Consider the following 23,107-nt stretch of genomic DNA (forward strand, 5'->3'; position numbering starts at 1 on the left):
CACAAAGTCCAAATAAATTTCAGTAGAGATTTATGTTACGTGGGGTGGTGTTGGTGGGACCCAAGACTCACCTGGAGAGTCTCAGCACCCTAGGCATTCTCAGTCCCTGATGCCAGAGGATCTAGCTTGTTTCTGTGGCTTGCTGCTGCTGGAGCTATGGGTGCTATTGTCTTGGTGACCTGCTTACCCACTTTCCTAGATTCAGCTATAGCCAAATAAGTCAAATGGTCCATTGGCCACTGCAGTTGATGCTGGGTCGGTCAGCCTGGCAATGTGAATGTGCATCTGGCTGGCCTTGATTTTCTTGGAAGTCCTTTTCTACTATAAAGATCTTTTACTCTAATATAGGGTAATAGGAGCGTGATATTTTGATCTAGAACCTTGTATATTGGACTCCTGTCTCAGCTATTTACTAGCTATGAAACAGTGGGCTTATTGTAAACTTCTAAATTCCTCATCTGTAAAATGGGAACACAAGTAGTAGCTACCTCTCAGAGAATTTGGATTAGTCTTTGCCTTAGACAGTGTAAGCAACACTGTCTATGGGAACAGCCTTTGAGAATCCTCACAAACCTGCGCAGGGATCTGGACTAAAATGAGGAAGATTTTAAACATGTAGCCAGGGCTGTGTTTATTCACTGGCCACCCTACCTCTGGTCATCTGCAACTGTTGGGGAGTGAACACCCCCTCTTTGTTACATGCTAGCTTGACAAGGATTTTAGGTCACATTTCCACTTAGGTGCCAGTGTTTGATTAAACTCTTCAGAGTCTGTGATCATTATGATAAAAATGTTCATTCTGGAAAAGTTTGAAAATATTTTTTGGTTAGAATGAGATTTTTGGCATGTTTTCACTATGGTCTTTGGCTATAAATTCCTGAAATGCTGATCTAGTTGAATTTATTTTTGTCTTAAACACAATTGGTAACATTTCCAAGTGTCCATATGGACTCGATGAATGTTTTTGCTTCTGCTTACTGTATATGTGAACTGGACAAAGAGGAACGATTATGATTTGGGGAATCCTGAACATTTTTCTTCATTTAGCTTGTTGCTGAAGTGAATTGGAAATATTTGTCATTATAATTTGGGGGTTTCAAAATGTGCTTGGATTTTCAGGAAATCTGTGGTAACTTTATATTAGCTGAGAAAAATAAATTTTAAAATTCTCAGTGAAGAGGCAAATGGTCCATTTTTCATAGGAAAAACTTTTTCAAGAGAATTTGCTGCCAAGTTGTCTGCAGCAGCTTCAGGCATTACTTGACCTTTGGCACATCAAGGAATTGTTTTCTTTGTCTAAATATTAAATCAATATTTGGAGAAGGCTTGGTACTGCATGGTATATAGTGAATGAGCACAAAAACAATCAGCCATGTGTATTTCCACATCTGTAAGCAGATTTGGTTTCTGTAACTGTCAGTCAAGCAGATCGTATGGAACGAATTTTCATTCCTTCGCTAGTTGCCATATAAATTCTAGTTCTCCAGGAAATAAATCACAATGGCCTTGCTGACAAAGGTAGACAATGAAAAATAATATGACAGTGTAGTACATCCACTCTTAAGCAGATGTAAATTGCTTTTTTTGCACTATAAAAAATATTTGTGAAACAGTTTCTTCTAAACATGAGTTATCTCTGATGCGATAGATGATGTTCTTTTCTTGGTTGTTTTCTTTATTTCTGACTGCAGCAGGTACTACTTGGAAGGTGCAGTCTCCTGTTTGGATACCATAGTCGTGTGTGTTTGGGGCGGGGTGTGGAGTAGAGGGGTTTTTCTTCCTGCTTTGCGTTACTGGAAATAGTCACCCTTTCTGCATTAGCTGCCATGTAAGTGGAGGCACCTTCAATTGTGGCAGCCACACACTGTTAGAGCCTTTTGATGCCAGCTAAGTTTTATAGGGCATGGTGCCTCCTAGGATGTTTTTCATTGAACCCTTCCACAGATGGCATTTATAGCCATCTAATGAAGGGGTTACTATTACTTATGTTTAACTGAGATAGGAAAAAGAATACAAAGTAAGTATTTTTTAAGTGCCTGCTGTGTGTCTCAGTCACTGTGCTCAATCACAGCCACTCTGCCAGGGAGGGATTACCACCCCCACTGATGACTGGAAAACTAACACTTGTGGCACTTTTGGAAAACGCTCCAACTAATAGGTGCTGGTATTCAAACTTGTATCTTTTAGAATCTAAAATCCACATTCCATATCAGCCACCTCACTGAGTGTCACAGTGAAATAAAATATTCAAGGTTATCAGTGGATATTGTCGAGCTGGAAAGAAGTGTTCAAAATTCCAATCTGCGCCCCAAATTATGATCTTTGTACCATTAGGTTGCTGGATGAAAATGGATTTCTCATCGTGCTTTATTCTTAACCTGACCCAAAGTGAACTCAGACTCCCTCCCTAAGTTTGTTTCCCTTTTCAGAGTTCTCATTTCACATGCTCAAGCCAGAATCCCAGGAGTTATCTTTAACCCTTCTTTCTTTCTTACACTCCACATTTCATCAGGTATGAAGTACCATTTATTCTGCCTGTTAAGCATCACTGTGCCAGTTGGAGGAACATCTGTGAATGCAGCAGGGTAAAGGCCCAGTGCAGGCCACAATTCGGATCTGACACTTGTGAAAGGGGTTGGTCTTATGGGGGTAAGATTGGTCCAGGGGAGCCTCAGACTATCATGCAGATCTAACAGTGCCTCAGCTGTTCCAATAGGAGCCGTGGAGCAAAAATTGTCAGAGCAATCCCATGTGAACAGAAGTGATAAAATCCAAATATGCCATTGTGCGCAGTCATTGGCTGACGGCTGCTCGTAAAAGGTGTGGCATGGACTTAGAAGCTGAGGTGACTTCTGAAGGTGCTTTAGCTAGAGACAGTCTGCTAATCACCCTCCTGCAACTGTACTACAAGTTCTTTCTTAAAGGGAGGTCCCAACAGCATGCTCAGTGGTCACCAGCATTGCGCCAATCTGTCCACCCTCCACCGCCACTCCAGTCCCTTCATCCACACCTTAGCTGCTTTCCCTCTCACCTGGGCTGTGATAGTCACACTGTTGGGTATGTATTCTTGCTGTAGGATAGCAGATTTATGATACAGTTTACAAAACAAAACAGCTCTAGGATGCTATCCTACAGCCGTTTTGTTTTGATTTTTAAGGAGGTGGCTTTATTCAACAAATGGAAATAAAAATTACTGCTTCTCGATAGGATAAATCTAGAGATAAGACTGTACTTAAAGTGGATTTGTACAAGTCACATTGAATAAATTATCTTTGGCAGAACTATGGCATATTTGTAACACATTTTAGGTAACTTGTAAACCAAGCAATAGAGCCCCCAAAGAAGTTATATACAAAAATAACAAATGATGGCAACAGAGAGAAATTTTCAGAAAATTCTCTCTGGTGTGACTTTGTACATTTTATGAGATATTAAAATTGTAAAGTGTTACTTACTGAAAAGATTTGTTTCTTTGTTCTTTTCTCCTTTTATTTCCGTTATAGTATTTTCACCTAAAAAAAAGCTGCTATGAAATATGGAATGGGATATATTTTATCCAGGTTCTATGGTTCCATGTAAGATTTTTTTAATGACCACTACTTGGGTCAATAGTATTTTCAACCTAAGGCCTTTGAGCATCATAATACCTATATGACAGCCATGGTTGGATGACCACCAGTACACAAACTGAGGTATAGTCCTATTATATTAGGATTTCAAAATGATTTCCTTTCCATAAAAGGCTTTAGATAGGTCCACCCTAATGATCATCAGGCCTTAGGACTTGGGGAGAATATTTCAAAGTGGGTGTGTTTCCCCACCGGTTTCCTTTTTTTGAACTCATCTTTGATGATGTATTAATTAGTGATCTTGTTACACATTTATTGTAAACCATTAGGCCGAATTCCAGATGGGGTCCTGAATGCTGTCCTCTGTCTACCTTTTAGCTTCTCATCCTTACTCAACACTAGATCCCAGAGTTGGAAAACAGATTCTGAGACGGAGTTTGATGTGCAAGACATTTGTTGGAGAATGCCAACAAACACCTGTGGGAAGGAAGGGTGGAGAAGAAAGCAGGATTGGATAGAGAAGTTGAGCTGCAGTGCAGTCCCAAGAAGTTCTCCCCTTCCCCTAAAGGAAGCTTCGGAGTTGAGAGGCTCTTCAGAGCTGTCCAAGTTGGATCAAGGGGACAGGCTTTTATACCCTGGAGTTGAGCGGTCCCTATATGCCACTGGAAGGAGATATGAGCAGGTAGGGTAGTTTTCTCCAGCAGAAGAAAACCTCAGAGGAGGCTAACAGTTGCAGGCTGTTGGCCAGCAGCACTCTCAGCATCGTAGGAGAATGAGTCCTTCCGCCCTGCTGGGAGATCTGGTTGGCTCAGAGCACTTCTCCAGCCATGTTGGACTTCTCCCTGCAGACTTTGGGCCTTTTGTCTGTTATTTATTTCATCTGGAAACTTCTTGTTTGCTATGTCCCTCCTCCTTTGTCTACTTAACTCCTGTTCACTCTTTAGATCTATCTCATAGGTCTCTTCTACAGGCACGCTCTTACTGGGCTAAACTCTTTGTTAGGCACATCCAAAGCGCCCTATGTTTCTCTTCCTTTGTTGTGTCCATCACACTGCTAATTATTTGTTTACTGTCTTTATTCCCTATGAAAGCCCCATATGAGGTATGGTGGTGGCATATCCTACTGTATCCCTAAAGGACAGTATGTGGTATATAACAGGCACTCAAATTGATTTTGACTTACTAACATGGGACAGGATATTAAAACTTTTTAAAACTTATTTTGCTTATCAAATATCCCTTCTCTCATAAAAAATTATTTAAGCTTAAATAATGTGTAGAATTCTGTGATTACATTTGATACTTACTTGCTTTATTCTGTACTTCATCAAATATAGCATGCTGTTTTTTCTTGAGCTTCTTATTGAGAAAAATGAAGTACCAAATAACTCAGGTGAGTCACGACAGAGATAAAAATTTTGTTCAGTTTGGTCAGTAAAAATTTATGACTGACTAAATTTTCATAAGTTTGAGAAACACTACAATGCCATCTTTCCATTGGATATCTCTCTGATTTAGTGATGCCTTTTTAGAAAGTATAAATAAGCAAACAAATCTTCATGTTATCTCCATTCTCATTAAAGAAAGACTGTGTATGAAGATAAGTTTGTATTTACAAAGTAGTTAAGTTCAAGGTCCTTGCTATGGTATAAAATTCTTGTGCTACCAGAACACTCATTAAAGTACAGTGCCCTTTGTTCACAGTTTCCTAGTACTTGACAAAGAGAAGGGAGTCGAGTGGTTGGAAGGAGATGTAAGTCTAAATCATTTGTTATGTTTACCCAGGATGAGAATCATTAATTTGATTAAAGTGAAGATAATAGACTGGATTTACAAAACCTTGGTTGAGTATTTTATATACTTTATTTCCAAATCCAGTATGTCCAACAATTCTTACATGAACTGCAAGATTCCCCCCTTGTTTGTTTTTCAGATATTATAGATAAATTTTAGCTTAAAAGACCCCCTTTGTTCTTAGAGTCAATATTCCATGAATAGAATTGCAGTTTGTCAAATTTAAACATGTGTATACGCACATATCTAAATTTGTATATATATATTCCTTTTGTGTATATACATATATATACACACAGAAATATATATATTTAAATTTGTATATATATACCATTTGTGTATATATGTTTCTTTCTAAGGAAATTTTAGTTTCTCCCTTTATGAGGAAATAAAAATACTTTCTATAACTTATTTTAGCTCCCCAGGAGATTAACATATAAATCTTAGGTAAATGGCTCATGTTAAATACCCCTGGTTAAAGAAGGCTGTCCCTTTGAAATTGACAGTCCTCACTGGATGGTATCTAGCTGGGTTCACTTAACCTCTTTGCCCAACTTCTTTATCTATAAAATAAGAATAATGATGACTCCTTCAACGGGTAACTGCAGGATTTAAGTGCAGGAATCTGCAGGAAGTGCCCTGAGAAGTCCTGGTACTAAGCCCCCATCAAATGGCAGCTATTATTGTGACCAGTCCCTGGAAATAGTATGTGTGTTTATTTCCCAGTTTCAAAGTTAATTTTTAAAATGAAAGTTTATTTCCCCCATTGAATTCTAAAAGTTTTGCACATGTATAGAGAAAAAGCTGTTAAAATTTAGAAATTATATTTTGGAAAATTATGAGAGTCTTAAAATTTTTGGCTGTTCCTCAAACTCCTTTGACATTTAAAAGTTGTCAGGACACCATCAGGTGTTTCAGAATGAGATCAGGTCTGATTCATTTGAATGAGTCTGATAGTTTCTGAATTTTTTTTGATTATGTCAAGATTTTTTGTTCCCAGTATTTCCTGGATGTGTGTGTGTGTGTGTGTGTGTGTGTGTGTGTTCAAGAGAAAGTATAGAATGGCTGAGATTTGGGGGGAAAACTCTTTAGGAATTAATAATTTCTAAATCTCTATATTATTTCACTTTTAAAAATATTATTTCACTCATGTTCCTGCGTTTTAACAGCTCCCCAGGACACAGTTGACGACAGAGTGCCATGGGGGTCCACAGAAGGAGTGACTAACACTCATTCTGGAAGACCTCATAGAAGAAGTGACTTTCGAGTTGGCTTTGAAGAATGAATTGTTTGCCAGATGGAGAAAGGGACCAGTGTGGGGTGGCTTTTACAGACCAAGGAGAAATGATATATGAAAAGGCAGAGCCCTGAAAGCACACACATTTCATTCACAGGGGGAAATTAGCTGCTAAGACCATAAGAAATTATAGTGTGGTTGTTCCCAGGACTGTGCAAGAGTGGCCGAAAATGGAAAGACATGATGTGCCAAAGTAACTGAGGAGTTGGGGCCAAATTGAGAAGAGTGTGTATCCTAAGGAATTTGTTATTTACCTGGAAGGCAGTGCTCTCACATTTGTATTCTAGAAAAATTTCTGCATGGAGAATGAGCTGAAAGATAAGAAAATAGATGACTTGTTGGAAGGCGTTGACCATAATCCAAATGAAAGATGAACTGTGGTGACAGAAAAAGGAACAGAATAAATTGGGAGTGGGATACTTAGGTGATAAAATTGATTTTCAGTAGGAGAAAGGATTTGAATTTATATGTATGGGATGTATATGATATAACATTAGCTTTATCCTCAAAACAGCCCATGAAATAGGTTAGTATTTTGCAAAGATTTTTTTTTAGAAGAAATGTTAATACATTCCTTACAGAGGAATAGTTTAGTCAAATAAGTTTGGGAAAGAGTAGATAAACAAAATGAAATAGTTTGTGCTCTAATTATGTTATTTCTCATAACCTTTAATCTGATAGGTTTTTATAAATTCCAAGAGAACGATATAGAATAATAGAAGTATATCTCAAAACCTATTTGTTTTATTTTAAAGAAATTTCTTATAGAACTCATATTGAGAAAGGTTTTATATTTTTATTTTACAAACTGGGAAACTGAGACTTAATAAGATTAAATATCTTATCCAAGGATTTTATAGTTAATAAGAATCCATTTATATTGAAATTCATGCTATTTATTTTACATGATACTGTTGCCCTGTTGAAATTGTTGCATGCAGGGTTCGAGACTAGGAAGCAAAGTCAAGGCTGACTAAAAGGCTTCTGGTTTGAGTGATTACAGTTATTGGCATTTTAAACTGAAATAGGAAATATGAACAAAGGAGCAGTTTTGCGTTTGTTTTGTATATGGGTGAATGGAATGGATAATCATTTAAGCGTTAGACTTGTTGCATTTGAGGTACTTGGTAGAGATGTCTGGTAAGCAGTTGGAATACCAAAAAATGAAAGGTATATTTTTGGACTTGACAGAACCATAGCTTTTTCTGTTATAAAATGGGCATTAAAGCTTGGATAATCAATTTTATTATGGCTTTAAATAAAAGTTTTTAAGTTGACGTTCAAAATTGCCAAAGTAGTCATTACAAAAAGTAGTTTGTGTTTTTTCTAGATGCAGTTATTCCTTCCTACCCAAGTATCACATTTCCTTTTTGTGTGTGATTTTTGTCAGAAAGGTGTCTGGAGAAAACTTTCAGGGGAAAATATTTCTAATAATTTAGAGAAAATTATACTCTCTAGCGCTTATGGAGTATTTTAAGGGTTTCTTGACACCATTAAGTGCCCGTGTGAGTGGATTGTTATTTCCGAGTGGTGTTCTCAAGAGTTGTTCACCTCTGCCATCATTTTCTGTATGATTTTTTAAAAATTTCTATTCTAATAGTGTTTCTCATACAGCTTCAGATCGATCTGCTTAAAGGCTTACACTTTAATATTATTAGTTATTGAAATCAATATTCCATAATTTTTTGCCATTCCTCCCATTATCCTTATTGTCATCCAGGTTACTGGAGAACTATTTGATCAAGAGCTGTACCCTCTCCTTAAATGGTCAACGTTATAAAGAGGTGTTGTAGACACCTGAGTACTCTGGGAAGCATAAAGTAAATGTCAAATAAGCAATACGAATAAAATAGTTATATCAGTTTTGAAGGCACTTTTGCCAGGAGAGGGTTGGTCATGGTTTTGTAGATGATTTACTCCCTGTAGAATGGGGGTTCAAAAAGAATACAGGTGGTGGGTATGATGAGGGAAAGTCAGAAGGGCACCCAGAGTATTTATGGAATGACAAGTAGGCCAGTTTGGCTGGAATGCAGAATTCATAGAATAGTGTAATTGGAGACAGGTGTAAAATAAGGTGGCTTGGGGCCAAACTGGAGGACTTTGTGACTTCGGATTTCTTAGGAAAATACAATCTCTAGGTCTCTTAATGCTAGTCTGGCTATCACCCTTCCAGGGTCCAGTTTTAGTCTACAAGCCCAGCAAAACTTGAGCTGATAAAACGGCACATATCAGCTTCCAGCTGATGGGAGTCAGGACCTCTTCCTTTCCTCTCACTTTGAATCTTTTTTTTTTTCTGATACCATTTAATTTCACCATCTGGGCAAATTTTCTGATACTTTGATGGTGATTTTCAGATAAGCTTAAAGGAAAAGATGAAGTTAGCTAATTTCTTTTAGTATACAAACAGAAATAAAGCATGGAGACAGCAGCTATAAAAACGTATGCCAGACTTCGCAGCTACGGTTTTATCTTGTTAGCTTTAATGCAGGCTCACAGTGTGTACTTCTGTTTCCATGGCTACCTGCTAGGCAGCAGGATCCCCCAGATTGGTATGCTCTAGTGACAGAATTTTTCATGAAAACGAAATTCAAGACTTTTCAATGAGTGAAGTCAAAACTTTTTTTTTTTTTAAGTAGATGGGTTATACATTTTTAAGAAATAAAAGTGATTACTATGCTGTTGATTTCCTCTAAGTGAAGCCAGACTTGAAGGCCGAGTTTTAAGGAGTTTGAAATTCTGGCATTTAAGTGGTTTCTCCAGGATGGTCTCCATGACAACAAAATTCAGTGCAGGTATTGAGTATTATCTTTGCTGTGAAGTATTCATGCCACAAAAATGTCTTTTGTCTTTAATGCTACCCTAATATACTAAGGCAGGAGAATTTAGCTTTTTCAAAGTGCTACATAGACAAATATTTCAAAAAATTTTTTTTGGTTAATAACTTAATTGCAATTATAAATGAGCTGTTAAAAATTGAGTGATGATATGCTGTAATATTCTTAAATTGGTGTTTTATTCACTTAAGAACAAGTAAATATTCTTATTGCCATTTGGAAAAAAATAGTTTTATGATAGAAAAATTTTAATCTTAAGCACTGAGAAGATTGCTATTTTAATAATGCTTATTTTGTAATAATTAACTTCTCTCAATGTTCTGACATACATTCTCTTCCCTCAATTTTTCTACCAAAGAAAAATTTTATTTTTGAGCTAACACCTGATGAAGCCATACATTTGTTAAAAGATGTAATTAAAAAAATAGTTTTAACATTTTAGTTCAGCGGCCATTATAATATGTGCCTTTTAAAGCTTTGTAAAGGACTAAACTGGTACCCAGATATAATGAATGAGGTGCCTTTTAAAGAATATGTTGTTTATTCATTAATCAATATGACTTGAATTCTAATAGGATCATTATTTTTAAAAGTGATAATTATTCTTCTTATACTTGTTTATTATTAAATATTCTATTTTATTTAATGGACTGCCGAGAGAAAAGCATAAAATCTTAAATTCCATGATGACCTTTTATGATTTGACATCTTTATCCTTGTCTTGAGCAAGAGACCATTTGTGATAAAGCCCCTTTTTATCAAATCCAGATGCCTCTGTCTGGTGTTCATTACAGTACTGACTTCTGGACCACAGTTCAAGGAGGACCAATGCAGGAAGTCATGGCAAAGACATTGGGGAGTGGGCGGTACTTGCAGGTGAACAGAGGTAACTTTATAGGAACTGAATCATGGAAAGGAAGTTAGTTACAGCAAAAGGATGGGATTGGTTGTCTGGAAGAAATGAGGAAGATTGACTAATCTTGACAGAATTTAAAAGGGTATCTTTATTTGACCTATTTCTGTAGATTCAGTCTGGGCTTAAGTTAGTTTTTCTTTTGTCTTCTGCTCTGACCCCATTTGCAACGTCTATATTCTTGATTAAATATTATAACAGTCCCCTTCCTTTCCTTGGATCACATGATGACTCTATTCTTTAAACTACTTTCCATCACAAAACTTCACATTTTAACCACATGATATGGTTATCCAGAAGGTGTTCTCTACAGCATTCTATCTTTCCTAGTGTAAAGTACTGACTAAGATTATGGACACTGGAGCCCTACTACCTGAGTTTGAATCCTGGCTTTGTTGGTCTGTGATCTTGGGCGAGTTATTAACTTCTCACAATGTTTTCGTCTGCGAGTTGGAAATAATAATTGTACCAGTTTCATAGCATTGCATAAGAATTAACATATCAGAAATGTCTAATGCGTTAGTTTTCTATTGAGGCTGTAATAAATGAACTTAACACAAATTTATTATCTTACAGTTCTGTAGGTCAGAATTCCAACACAGGTCTCGCTGGGCTAAAATCAAGGTGTTGGCTGGACTATGTTACTTTCTGGAGGCTTTAGGGGAGAATTCATTTTCTTGCCTTTTCCAGCTTCAGAGGCCACCCACATTCCTTGGCTCATGTCCCCATTCCTCCATCCTCAAAGCCTCTTTTTCTGTAGTCACATCTCCCTCTGACTCTCCTCTTCTGCCTCCCTCTTCTACTTTATGGACCCTTGTAGTTATGTTGAACCCACTTAGATGATCCAGAATGATCTCCCTATTTTAAGATCAGCCGACTAGCAACCTTAATTCCTTCTGCAGCCTTACATATTCTTTGCCATGTAACCTAACATATTCACTGGATCCAGGGAGACAGGATGTGGAAATCTTTGGGGTGGGATGGAGATCATTCTCTCCCTTTTCCCCTTTTTACCTCATGCTATCTTAGTGTTATAGGGTAGATGTTTATGTTTTCTCATAATTCTGTTCCATTTTGGAGGAGACATGTTATCATAGGCAGATGGGTGGGGCCAAAGAAAGGGCAAAGTGGGAAGAATTCTGTGCTAATGCTATTTTTTGCAGCCACACAGACTAGAGATAATTCCTTTGTCATTTTTATAGCTGTCCAAATGGCCTTCCCTTTGAGTAGTGCTTCTGAGGGTTGGCTAACAGCAGCAGCTAGAAAGACAGGGACAACATTTAATCCACTTATCCTGAAGAAGTTGTTTTCCTCCCAAAACTTTTTTTTTGTTGCTTATATCCATAAAATATGGCTTAACTACATCAAATATTATGATTTAGAGTGAGCAGACTCAAAATAGTGAAATAAAATGTATTTATATTTGTGAGGTGTCTAATAGTTTACAAATGTTTTCATAAATATTTTATGAAGCCTGTCAGCATTGTGAGAATAAAGCAGTTCAAATCTTTCAGACAACACAGTCATCTCTAGAGATTTGCTTGCTCATTGCTTCTGCCAAAGAAGACAGAAGCAAGAAAAACATATACCCTCTTCCTTAATTGAATTTTGGCCGAGGTATGATCAGTGGGAAGAATTAAGAATGAGTGAATAGATGAATTCCCATTTTTACAGCTGAAGAAATTAAGAGGACAAATGTCATGGCTGCCCATTGGTTGTGGCTGTGTTTCTTTCTCAGTCTGGTTCATTGTTCCTTGGTGTGAATCAGTTTGCAGGGGTGGGTTGGAGAGAGGCATTTTTTCCCTTTCCTAAACCAGGCCATAAATACATTAAGCCATTGTTTTCTATTCAGTGTATGTTTACCAACACTCTCAATGATTACATTTAATAAAAAGGGGGTGAGGGGGAAATCTTTTCTCAGTTCATAAAATTCACTAAAGAAAAAATTTTAAGTCAGCCAACAGCAGTGAAATAATTCATTCTCTCTCAGAAAAGTGAATGCCAGTAACAATAGCCATGATTCTGGCAACAGAATAGTACTTGAGAAGGGTGACTTTCAGCTCTTGGCTCTCTCTCTTCCCTCCATTTCCAAAGGACTTTCTCCCTGACAACAGAACCAAGTGATTTATCCTTGCTCATGTTAGCTGCCGAGGTTCATGGGACCACACAGTGTGGTTGGTGGGCCAGGTCTGTCTTCCTGTGGATAAAATCGGAAAGGAAGTATTGTTTTTTGTTGTCGTTTGTTTGTTTTTTAAGAGAAATTTAAAATGATATATTTGTTTGTTATTAAACCTTTTTTGGATGCTGTGTAGAAGATTAAGTTCAGCCTTGAGATGCCAGGGTAAACTTGCATTTAATAAAATCACAGTCATTTCTACTGCTATCTTCATTGCCCCCGAATTGTATAAGGTTAGTGAAATGAAGAAGGCCATCCTTCCTTAATGTCAACCTTGATTATATATCTGGATTAAAAAATAAATAAAAAGATACAGGAATGAAATTCGTGTTGAACAACTTAAAGAAAATAAATAAGCAAAAAAGTATACAAATAATTAATGTAAGAAATAAGTCTCAAGAACTTTTTTTCATATTCTTAGGGGGTATAGAATTTAAATAACATAAATATTAGTGTGCTCTTTCTAAAAATAAGTGTTTGAAAACTGCTTATAGCCTTTTGTTTGTATCTGTCAGCTGAACTAGATTTTACAGTTTTAACTAATAATAGTTGTTAGTTCTGTCGCTTTGATCAGGGATTGGTAAACTATGATCCATGGGCCAAATCTGGCCCACTTATTGTTTTTGTAAGAAAAGTTTCATTGGAATACAGCCATATCCATCATTTACATATTGTTTGTAGTTGCTTTCTTGCTATTGAGGCAGAGTTGAGTAGTTGAAATAGAGACTATAAGACCTACAAAGCCTAGATATTTATTATCTAGCCCTTTACAGAAAAAAAATTGTCAACTACTAGACAGGTAACGTACATCACACTACTAGGTGACGTAGGCTCAAAAATTATTTAAGCTGAGTCTCTAATAACTTATAGTTAGAGAAAAGATACCACAAAGCTTGAGTGACAGTACAAGTCAAGTTTAAATTCATTTATTCATTGACTCAAACTGAGTGACTTTTGAGTGCCTCCTATGTGCCAGAAAATGTTCCAAGCGCTTGGGGATCTAGAAGTGAAATAAGACGAAATTTCTGACCTCATGGAGCTTATTATAGCCTAGTGGAACAGGCAGATTAAAGAAATGAACATATAGTATAAATAGTCTTGTATGTGCTATATTTTGATATTATATTGAGATTCAAGCCCAGGGCACACTAATGATGTTTGTCTTTAGCAATAAATTAATTTTCTTAAATATCTTAATCTCCAGTGAGCTTTAGATTTTTTTACAAAAGCGAGGAGGTGGAGAATGAAAATATCTCAAACCAATAATTCTTTCTCTGAGCTTTTACACATTGTTCAAAATTATATTTATAAGTTGCTATAGAGTGGCAAATAACACATGTGTTCTGGGATGGTAGAAGAATATTTGGGCAACACGAAACTTATGTATTAGTCCCTGTTTAGTCTTTTCTTCTGGATGGCCTTGTAAAGGTTCTTCTTTTCAACATGTTGAGGGCTGTACTCTATCAGTGCTTCTCAAACTTGAGTATGCATCAGAATCACCTGCAGAGTTTCTTAAAACACATTGCTGCCCCCACTCCTAGAGTTTCTGATTCAGGGGGTCTGGGGTGGGGCCTGAGGATTTTCATTTCTAACAAGTTCCCAGGGAAGGTCAGCACCGTGGCTGGTCTGGGAACCACACTTAGAGACCACTGCCCTACATCATTGTGGCGGTCGTTCCATTTCTTCCATTATTTTTAAACTCCCTGAAAAAGCTTCATAGCTCTTTGAAGCTCTTCATAGCTCTTTATAGACAGGGAAGATCCCATAAAATAATGGTTTGCGCAAGGTAACTACTTAATATTCAGTGCAGTGTACCGAGGAAGAGCTTCCAAAGAAATGAGAATTTTTAAACACTTGCTTTGATCACATGGATGGATATCTACACACACACACACACACACACACACACACACACACACACACACACACACTTTTTAAATTAATATACACTAAATTCCAAGGATGGGGTCCATGATTGTTCATGATATTCTCCTCTTCATATCCCATGCCTACGGTATGCAATAGGTGCTCAATACTGATCTGATTAATTGATTGAAACTTAGAGAAGGACAGAATGTGCCAGTCATGGACAAGTACTATTTATCTGGATTGTATTTATGTTCTGTTTCAATTCAACAGAGATGCTGTTGGTTTTCTGTTAAATTTCATTTAGAATTAAGAAGCATTAATTCCACTGGTTGCTAAAACTCTAAACTGATAATATGTATTCTGTTACTGCAGATTCTAGTGTTGCTATTTTTATAGAAATTTCCCCAAATCTCCATTGATACTCAGTATGTCTCCTCCCTTGAGACCGAATGTACAGCAAAAACAAGCAAATACAAAACATCTGCATAAAATGCAAAAGTTCACCACATTTTTCATTACATGTAATAGCTTATCCATTTAATTCAAGACATTTTTGTTTAAATATGACTTTTATAGAGCATACCCCAAAGCTGTAATGTTATTAGAATGGGTTTCTTTAAAAAGTAAATATTCATTTTAACCCCTGTTTATAAAATACGTACTGTGGCTTTACAGAGATGCGTAAGATAAAATTTCTACCATTGAGAGACTTACAGGCTCTTAGTTGGATAAGGCAGGGATTGCAGACTCAAATGTCTAAGGAGCTGGGCACTCCGTACTTGAAAGTTTGGATTTTTGTGAGTTGTTTTTGTTGGTGGTGTGTTTTTTTTTTTTCCTTTCCTCTTCTTCCTCCTCCTCCCTCTTTCCCTCTTTCCCCTTCCCCTTCACAAAAATAAAACATGATGTGGACCAACGCAACCTAGGTATACCAGCTGAATTCTAACATTAGGCTTCAGTTTATAATTTTAAAATATGGATCTTGCAGACATAGTATTTGGAGTGTTTCATAGGGCTGGGATAATAACTAATCTAGATGAAGAGATTAGAAAAGGCTGTTTAGAGAAAGTGGTATTTGACATGGACTTTGAAGGATGAATGAAGGTTCAAAACCTAGAACAAGGTGAGGATAGTGAGTCCTAGCAGGAGAGAGCATGAGGAAGTACTTAAGGCAAACAGATGGAGCAAATGTTCAGGGCATCATGAACAGTTTGTTCCTAACACCAGAACTGTAAGAATAGTAGCTCACGAGAGATAAGCCTGTAAAGTGTAGCAGAGATTCTGCTGTGTGGGGCCATGATGGCTAGTGGGAAAGCTTTGTAGTTGGTTAGGCAACTCAAATTGCCAGTCGTGGGCAAGTACTACTTATCTGGATTATATTTATGCTTTTTCATTGACTCTACAACGCCACTGAATCTGAGAAACAAAGCACTAAGGAAGAAAACAGTGCTACCATTTAAACTATGACACAATGCATACTTGTCGTTTGGAATTATTTTAAACTTGTAAGAACTCTTTTAGATATGTTTTGACAGAAGAAATGTGAAAATATGAATCTTTGTGTGCTAGGGATGATGTCATGATTGCCACAGGACCAAGAGCTACTATAGCTGTCAATTCTAAAATACATCACTACTTCATTGGTGTTGAAATGTGCATCTTTACAATCAATGAAATACAACAGGTGAAAAATTCTACATACTGGGTATTATGCTTCTGCCCATAACCTGGATTGAGCAGAAGAGTTTTGAAAGTAAACAGCTAGATCGTAACTACCATTACCATCAGACTGTTACCACTTTTAAGTGAAAAGTTATAAGAAATACCTAAGTTCTAGAAATCTGACGGGCACCTGCTTTTTAATTGGCATCAGTCTTTACTCTTTTGAAGCCACAAATATTTTCTTACATGAAGGGTTCTCACCGAACACAGCTGATTCCTATTTCATGTTTTTCTTCTTCCTTGGAAAAGTATTTTGCTTCCAATTTTTTTTCTCGCTCTTTCTGAAAAGAAGTGTTAAAACCTTATGAAATAGAAGAACAACCCTAGAGAATAAACTGTTAATCACAAGGCTGATTGAAGAGGTTTGAAATGGAAGATGTACACACCCAAATCAATAGCAACAGAAGTGCAGTGTGGCTGCAAGTTTCCAGAAACTATTCTTGATTCAGGAAAAACAGGAAGGGCCATTGGCTCCAAGTGGTTAAGATTGTTTTCCTTTTCTCCATCAATTTTTTAAATCACCCATTCCAGTAACTTACCTGAAATTTCCTTTTTTCTTCCATGCTAGTAAAGTGATTCTAACATAAATTATACAGTTGCGGAGATACCACAGCCTTTTCTTAACATCTCTACTGTGCTGATTTTGGTGTCAGATGGTCTCGTGTGCTATCAATTTTGAGATGTTACTGGTTAGCATTTGTAATAAAAATGTAGATATCAAAAAAACTATATCAACCATAGATTTCCTTATTAACTAAGCCTTTCATTAATAATACCTGGGCTATATTTTGTATTTATGAAATAATGTATAGGAACTATTTCTTCCTTTCCGTTACCCTTTTCCCTCCCCTCCCCTCCCCTCCCCCTCCTCCCTTTCTTCCTCCTCCTCCTCTTCTCTCTTTCCCCTTCCCCCTGCCCTTCCACCTGCTCTTGCTCACATGCTCACTCGCACGCACTCTCTATGTGTGTGTGTATGTGAGTGAGGAATGTAATATTTATCAGTTAAGATGCAAAATATTTTATTATTATAGTAAGCAGATTGGTACAGCTAGAGAAGAATAATTAAAGGCCCAGGAACTAATACAGCCCAAAATATAACTAGGGCTTATTACTAGTCAGAATGCATAGTCTAATTTTCCTTTATTGAACCATGAATACTTCAAATTTTGTTTCTAAGAAGCAATTAAAGTTGTTTTATTTTTAAAGTGCCTGAAGTATTTATCCATTTACCATGTAGGTTTGGAACCAAAATTCTACAGGCTCAATGTTTTTAGGTGATCTAATTCATTTGGGAATTGAGACCATACGTGTAACATGCCTATAGGGTGCATTTATTTTTTCCAGAAAATTAAGTAAAAAGAAGATGTTAGAATGGAAACAAGCCTCCCTTTCTGTTATACTTCTCTGCAGTATACTGTGTGATGATTTAGCATGAGCCATTGAACGTTTGCAATTTTGCTTACTTTTAGTCATAGAATTCGATGTTGAGTGTGTTTTTCTTTTCTCTCTCTTCAGGTAAGGAGGGAAAATGGCAAAGACCAAAAACAAAACCCAGTTTTTATAACTTTGTAATTCTGAATCTAAGGCGTTTCTCAATGACATAAGGAAGCCTGAGAGAGCATACTCGAGGTCTCGTTGGCCCACTATGTGGCATTTGCGCTATTGGGGAGTTGTTGATTTAAACATGTAATACACACCTAAGTTTTTGTTATCAGCGTTGATGGCATTTTCAGTGTGTTGGTATGCAATTTTGTGCTATCGGAAGTGCCCCGGGGGTAGAGTTTTAATATCTGGATGCAGAAGATCTTAGTAGATGGACTTGATTCTCTCATGCAGGGGCAAGATTCAGGCCTTCCTCCACTGATTCACTGTCCCGCATCTGAGGCTGCTTCCGCCCTGAATGCCATCCATACTGGGTTAACAGCGGTTGAAACAGTCCTCAACAAAAGCTGATGAAAGAAAAGTTTTCCTCAAACACCATTATCCTACTTGGCTGCTAGGTTTCTGTCTTTCTCATGTCTCTTCCCCCTGAATCTTCCTCTGATGCTGAGATCCTGCATTGCATATTTTAAGGGCACCATCGATTGTAGAATTAGTTTTGATTATTTTCAGGAGCATATCTATACTCTGTATATTAGGAGACATTTTCAAAAACATAGTGAGCTTTCTTTTGTTACCTTGGGTGTATAGCATTTACGCGATCATGCACTTTCATGGCTGCAAAGAACAGAAACCTCAAGTCTCTCAAAGCAGAGGTTACTTTTCCTCACATCGCAAGAGATCTGGAAGTCAGCAGCCCAGGCTAGTTCCATTGACTGATGATGTGTCTGGCCAAGGACCCACCCAGGTGCCTACGCACTCTCTGTTATGTGCTGGTTTTTATTCTTGTCTTCTGAAGTCACAAGATGGGAGCTGCATCTCAAGCAGTCAGGAAGAAGTAGGGAGGATGAAGGGCTGCATCTTGTTCTGTCACTCCTTCCTCTGATGATGGAAATTTCAATGGCCTCTGGTGGTCTTTCTCCAACCCGAATGGCTCAGAGTTACCTTAATTTTTTTCCTATTTGATTTTACCTTTCACATGTAGATTTTTGGTCCATCTGGAATGTGCTTTGTATATGACTGGAGATAGAAATCCAAATTTATTTTCATGAAAGGAGTCAGTTTTATCAGAACTGATTTCTAGATAATCTGTTTTTTCCTACTGATGTGTGATGCCATCTCTTGTTAAACAAGTTGGTGCTTTTCACTCTCTCTTCTTCCCTCATATTTTTCTGGAATTTCTGTTCTTTTTGTCTCTTTGACTTCGTAATATGTCTGAACATGTGGTAGGCAAAGGCCCCCTTTTCTTTTCTTGTTCTATCTTTGTTCTTTCTGTTTTCAATTGTATTTAATCCTAATTTTTTTCTTTTCCTTTTTCATCTTTCTTGCCTCTCCTGTCTTAAAATTGACAGTAGATGGTTTTTCAACATACTCACTATGTGATGGGGCTTAATTTTCTCTTTCATTGATCAGCAATTTAAAAATCAGTTTTGAGGTATAGTGTATAAGAAGCCTAGATTCAACAATAACAACTGAAAAACAACAATATGAAAATCACAATATACTGACCACTACAGAAGTGTTTGGTTTGGTTTTGCTTTTTTCAGTAAAAAAATGGAGCAGAGTGGTCACCTAAAACTATAAAACAGCTCTGTACAGTGCTGCTATTTTCTACTCTTGTCTCCTCACATCCCTTATCTGACTAAAAATAAGTATATTGGGAATTTAGAATGAATACTTTCAAAGGAAGTATTTATTTCTTTTTTTCAAAGTAGAAAGTGGCTTTTTTGGTTTGGTCGAATAGTTCTTAAAAGACTGAATAAACCTAGTAAATTCCACTAGCAGACTGTATAATCCTGAAGCTGAAAATGTGAGGCTCTGCAAAAATCAGTCAGAGGATTAAAACGCCTTTGGCCACAAGTTGTTCAAACAAACAAACAAACAAAAAACACATATGACCTGCAGTTGTTTGAAAGTGGGTGTTTCCTCTTGGAGAGAAATCCCAAGTTTCTTGGAGTCTATCATAAACTTGTTGTCACGTACCACAGGTTGGCAACCTTCACTCAGTAGATGTTCCACACTGCAGGGAGCAGAAAGAATGTCTCATCTGCGTCTGGAGTGGGTGGTCCCCCCCCACCTCCCCCGGAGCCCAGGGACTCCTCAGGCGGGGCTGGGAAATTTTCTTCTGTGGCCATCTGTACTGTACAGGCTTTAGAGACGCGTGCATGTGTGTGTGTGTATCTGAGAGAGAGAGAGAGAGAGAGAGAGAGAGAGAAAGGCAGAGAGAGGCTTGAGCTTTGTTTACCTTCTAAATAACTTTAAGAGAAAAAAAGGAAGCCTGAAAAGGGACTTTGAATGTGAAAATGCTTTTCTTGTAGCAGATCAAAATAGCACGTGGGTCCCCCACAGACCTGAGGTTTATTGCTTGCAATACCAGATGAATTACAGTATGTACTGCAGTCATTGTGTTTTAGATTACATCTGGTTTCTTTTAAAGTTCCTTAGTAAACCAAAACTGTTAAGTGAGTAGAACCCTGACTCTGAAATTTTTGAAGAGCAACTGTGTCCAGATCACAAGATTTTTCTTGGTTTTTGTTTTCTTGGAGTTTTCTTGGGCTTGGTGACTGTTTTATTTAAACCAAGTACAAATGCATGGAGTTAAATAGACACCCTTATTTTAGCCTTATGAACTTTGGTTTGTTTGATTCCTGTTTTTATTTTAACAAACTGCCAAGGTACACGTTTAAGTGTCTCCCCTGCTTTCTATCTCCAGCTGTACTTTTTTTTTTTGCTTTTGGTCATATTGGGGAAAGATGGAGATGAGAGCATTTATCCTCAAATTCTACTCAGCCTTACAGCTTCTACACACCAGGGTCCCCAAGGCAATGGGGCTGTCACATTAAACGCCGAGGAAAGCTGGTTCCCTGGTGGACAGCCGAGACTATCGATGTGATTTGGGTTTATGCCTGGTCGGGTTTCACATTGCAGTGTGTTTGATGAATTATTTCTTGGGCTCTGGCAACTCTGCACAGCTTCCTCTGTGTTAGGGATTTTCCGTCTGAGGTCTTCAGGAAAAATTGCACAGAGTTCTTGAAAACTCCCAATTCAAATGAACAAATGAAAAACACCTTAGGTTTGAAAGGTTGTCTTTCAGCGACATTCCTGGATTATATAAATATATATATTTTTTCCTTTTTGTTGCGAGTACTGGATAACATTCTGGAAGGTGAATGTGTATTGGGTTTTGGGAAGATCTTCGCAGTGGCTGTTGAGTCTGGGTTGGGTTCCGTGGTTAGCAGTGGAAGCGTCTGCGTGGGCCACACCTGCTCTCAAGCTACCGAGAGATGCTGCCTGTGTTTATTTTCTACCACTTGGTGATTAGTCACTTCTCAGTTCCGCTGTTTTCACCTTGAGATAATTTCGCTTTCCCCTCAGTGCTCAGGAGTGAGCTGTGTCTGTTTTTGCCCACTTTTTTTTTTTTTTTAATTTTCCTCTAGATTTGTTCCCCTCACATTTCTTTACACCTTTGCTTCTTCTCACCCTTCGAACATCACACTTCTGCTTGTTCCATTTTCACTTGTGTCTTGAAATTTTGCATCTTTTCCTTTGAAAAACATTCTTTTTTTATGTGACCTGTTACAACATTATCAGGATGGAGACCTTTTTTTTCCAATTCCCTTTCAAATCCCTTTCAAATCTTAGAAGCCAGTAGCTTCTTCTCGCTTAAATACCAATCGGAAAGGCTGCTTTTTGCTTTTTGCTTTTTGCTTTCCCAAGTAGACTGGCTTGCTCCTTATTGAGAAACCACAAGCATTCCTGTAAGAAATTAAACTTGTTGTTTTGAAATTTTGTATGTGCAGGTGGAAGCGGGAACATTGCAATGTTTAGAGTCACTGACCTGGCCTTTACCTCTCACAGGTTTTTGTTAACATTTTTTAAATTTTAAACTGTTCCTATGTTTAGGACTAGTTTACTGTTTACTTCTTATTCTCTTTCTAGCAGGACACCCAAGGGTACCATTTGCTTGCTTCCTCTTATGCTGGTCCTGCTCCAAAAGGTTTCCATAGGATCACACCCCTTCTCACAGATGTTCTTGGTGTTCAGGACTCTTTAGCATCTACTAGTGTTTTTGCCAGAATATTCTCCACAGTAACATTAATGACACATTAAGTTAACAGTTAATTCTTTTGTGAGGAAAAGCAGTTTTTAGTAAACAAAGTTATATTTGAGCAGATATTTCTGATTTAACACTTTGGCAACATTGAGATACCTTTTACAATGGATCCATCTCACAAACAAAAAAAATAACTTTCTAGACTTTGTATAGTGCTATCCAAACTATGCATATTGAACTTACACTATCCAAAACTCAGGGATGTAAAACCAGATACATCACCTTAGAATATATAGGGGGTACGTATAAAATAATGAAATCAAGTCTGTGGCCCTGGGATGTTAACATTATGTGTACATTATGGTCTGTGGATTTATAGTTGCTCATGAAGATGTTGACATTTCTCAACTGTGAAATACAGATTTCAATGAGTTCTACATTTTCTGTAGAAAGAGAATTTGATAATGCAGTTAAGTGTGGTACCACTTTGTCTGCCCAACTATCACATGTCTATGTTTCTTTTGGAAAATGCACCCCTAATTGAGATGTGGAAAGTCAAAAGAGCAATAAATATTAAGGTGCCTCTCTGTGACTAGTACCACATTATACATTAAAGATGTGAAAATAAGTGTCAGAGAGTTCATGCCAGAGTGTAGCTTATGATCATCAATAAATGCATGTTACGAAAGATGTATATTCAGGATCTCGAAGGTTTCAGTTACTTCAAGAGGTCTTGCCCATAGAGAAAGGCAGAGGGCACAGACCTTAACTCCATGCACCTGTGTAACTTCTAGCCCTATGAGAAGGGCTAGAACCCCAGCCAGATCAGTCATTCCCAGGTATTCAGAGTTAAAGAATAAAGGAGGTGTCACTACTAGGACCAAGATAATGATTTTTGTCAATGATCATTTGTATGCTTAGATTTACTGCTGGGTAAAGTTTATTGGAACCAGAGATGCCATAAGTATCTATGTAGTCTGTCCTTAAGCCCAAAACCACCCACTCAGATCAGCTGTGTGCAACTGGCCTTCACATCAAAGGCTTGTCTTCTTGCTGTCACAGCAAAAGGTTTGAAGTTCTTGGAAGCTGACACCACTGAGAAGCTGCCCTTCCAGTCTCAGAAACAACACACAGGAAACAACCTTAAAAATGGTGCTTGGTTTCCAAAGCTATTCTGTAGAAGACAGAATATACTGACATGCATCTGCAGTGTTTTCTCTAATATATAAGGAATTATAGATCTAGATTTTTAGTCATCCTGTGGATTATTAGGCCCTTGGGAG

General features: G+C 37.5%; 1 protein-coding gene across 7 annotated transcripts in view; it reads left to right on the plus strand.

Annotated features, from left to right (window-relative positions):
• Window positions 1-23,107, plus strand: part of BICC1 (BicC family RNA binding protein 1) — a 255,262-nt gene that overhangs the window by 169,988 nt on the left and 62,167 nt on the right. For 4 of the 7 annotated variants that reach the window (XM_023531912.1, XM_023531924.1, XM_023531915.1 and 1 more), the window contains exons 3-4: window positions 3,948-4,241; window positions 4,907-4,962. The exons of 2 other annotated variants lie outside the window; for them this stretch is intronic. In XM_023531912.1, coding sequence (XP_023387680.1) covers window positions 3,948-4,241; window positions 4,907-4,962 — 350 coding nt within the window. The remainder of the gene's footprint in view (window positions 1-3,947; window positions 4,242-4,906; window positions 4,963-23,107) is intronic. One more of the 7 variants, XM_023531918.1, reaches the window with a different exon arrangement.

The sequence above is a fragment of the Pteropus vampyrus genome, unplaced genomic scaffold, assembly GCF_000151845.1.
Source record: "Pteropus vampyrus isolate Shadow unplaced genomic scaffold, Pvam_2.0 Scaffold3, whole genome shotgun sequence".
Lineage (NCBI taxonomy): Eukaryota > Metazoa > Chordata > Mammalia > Chiroptera > Pteropodidae > Pteropus > Pteropus vampyrus.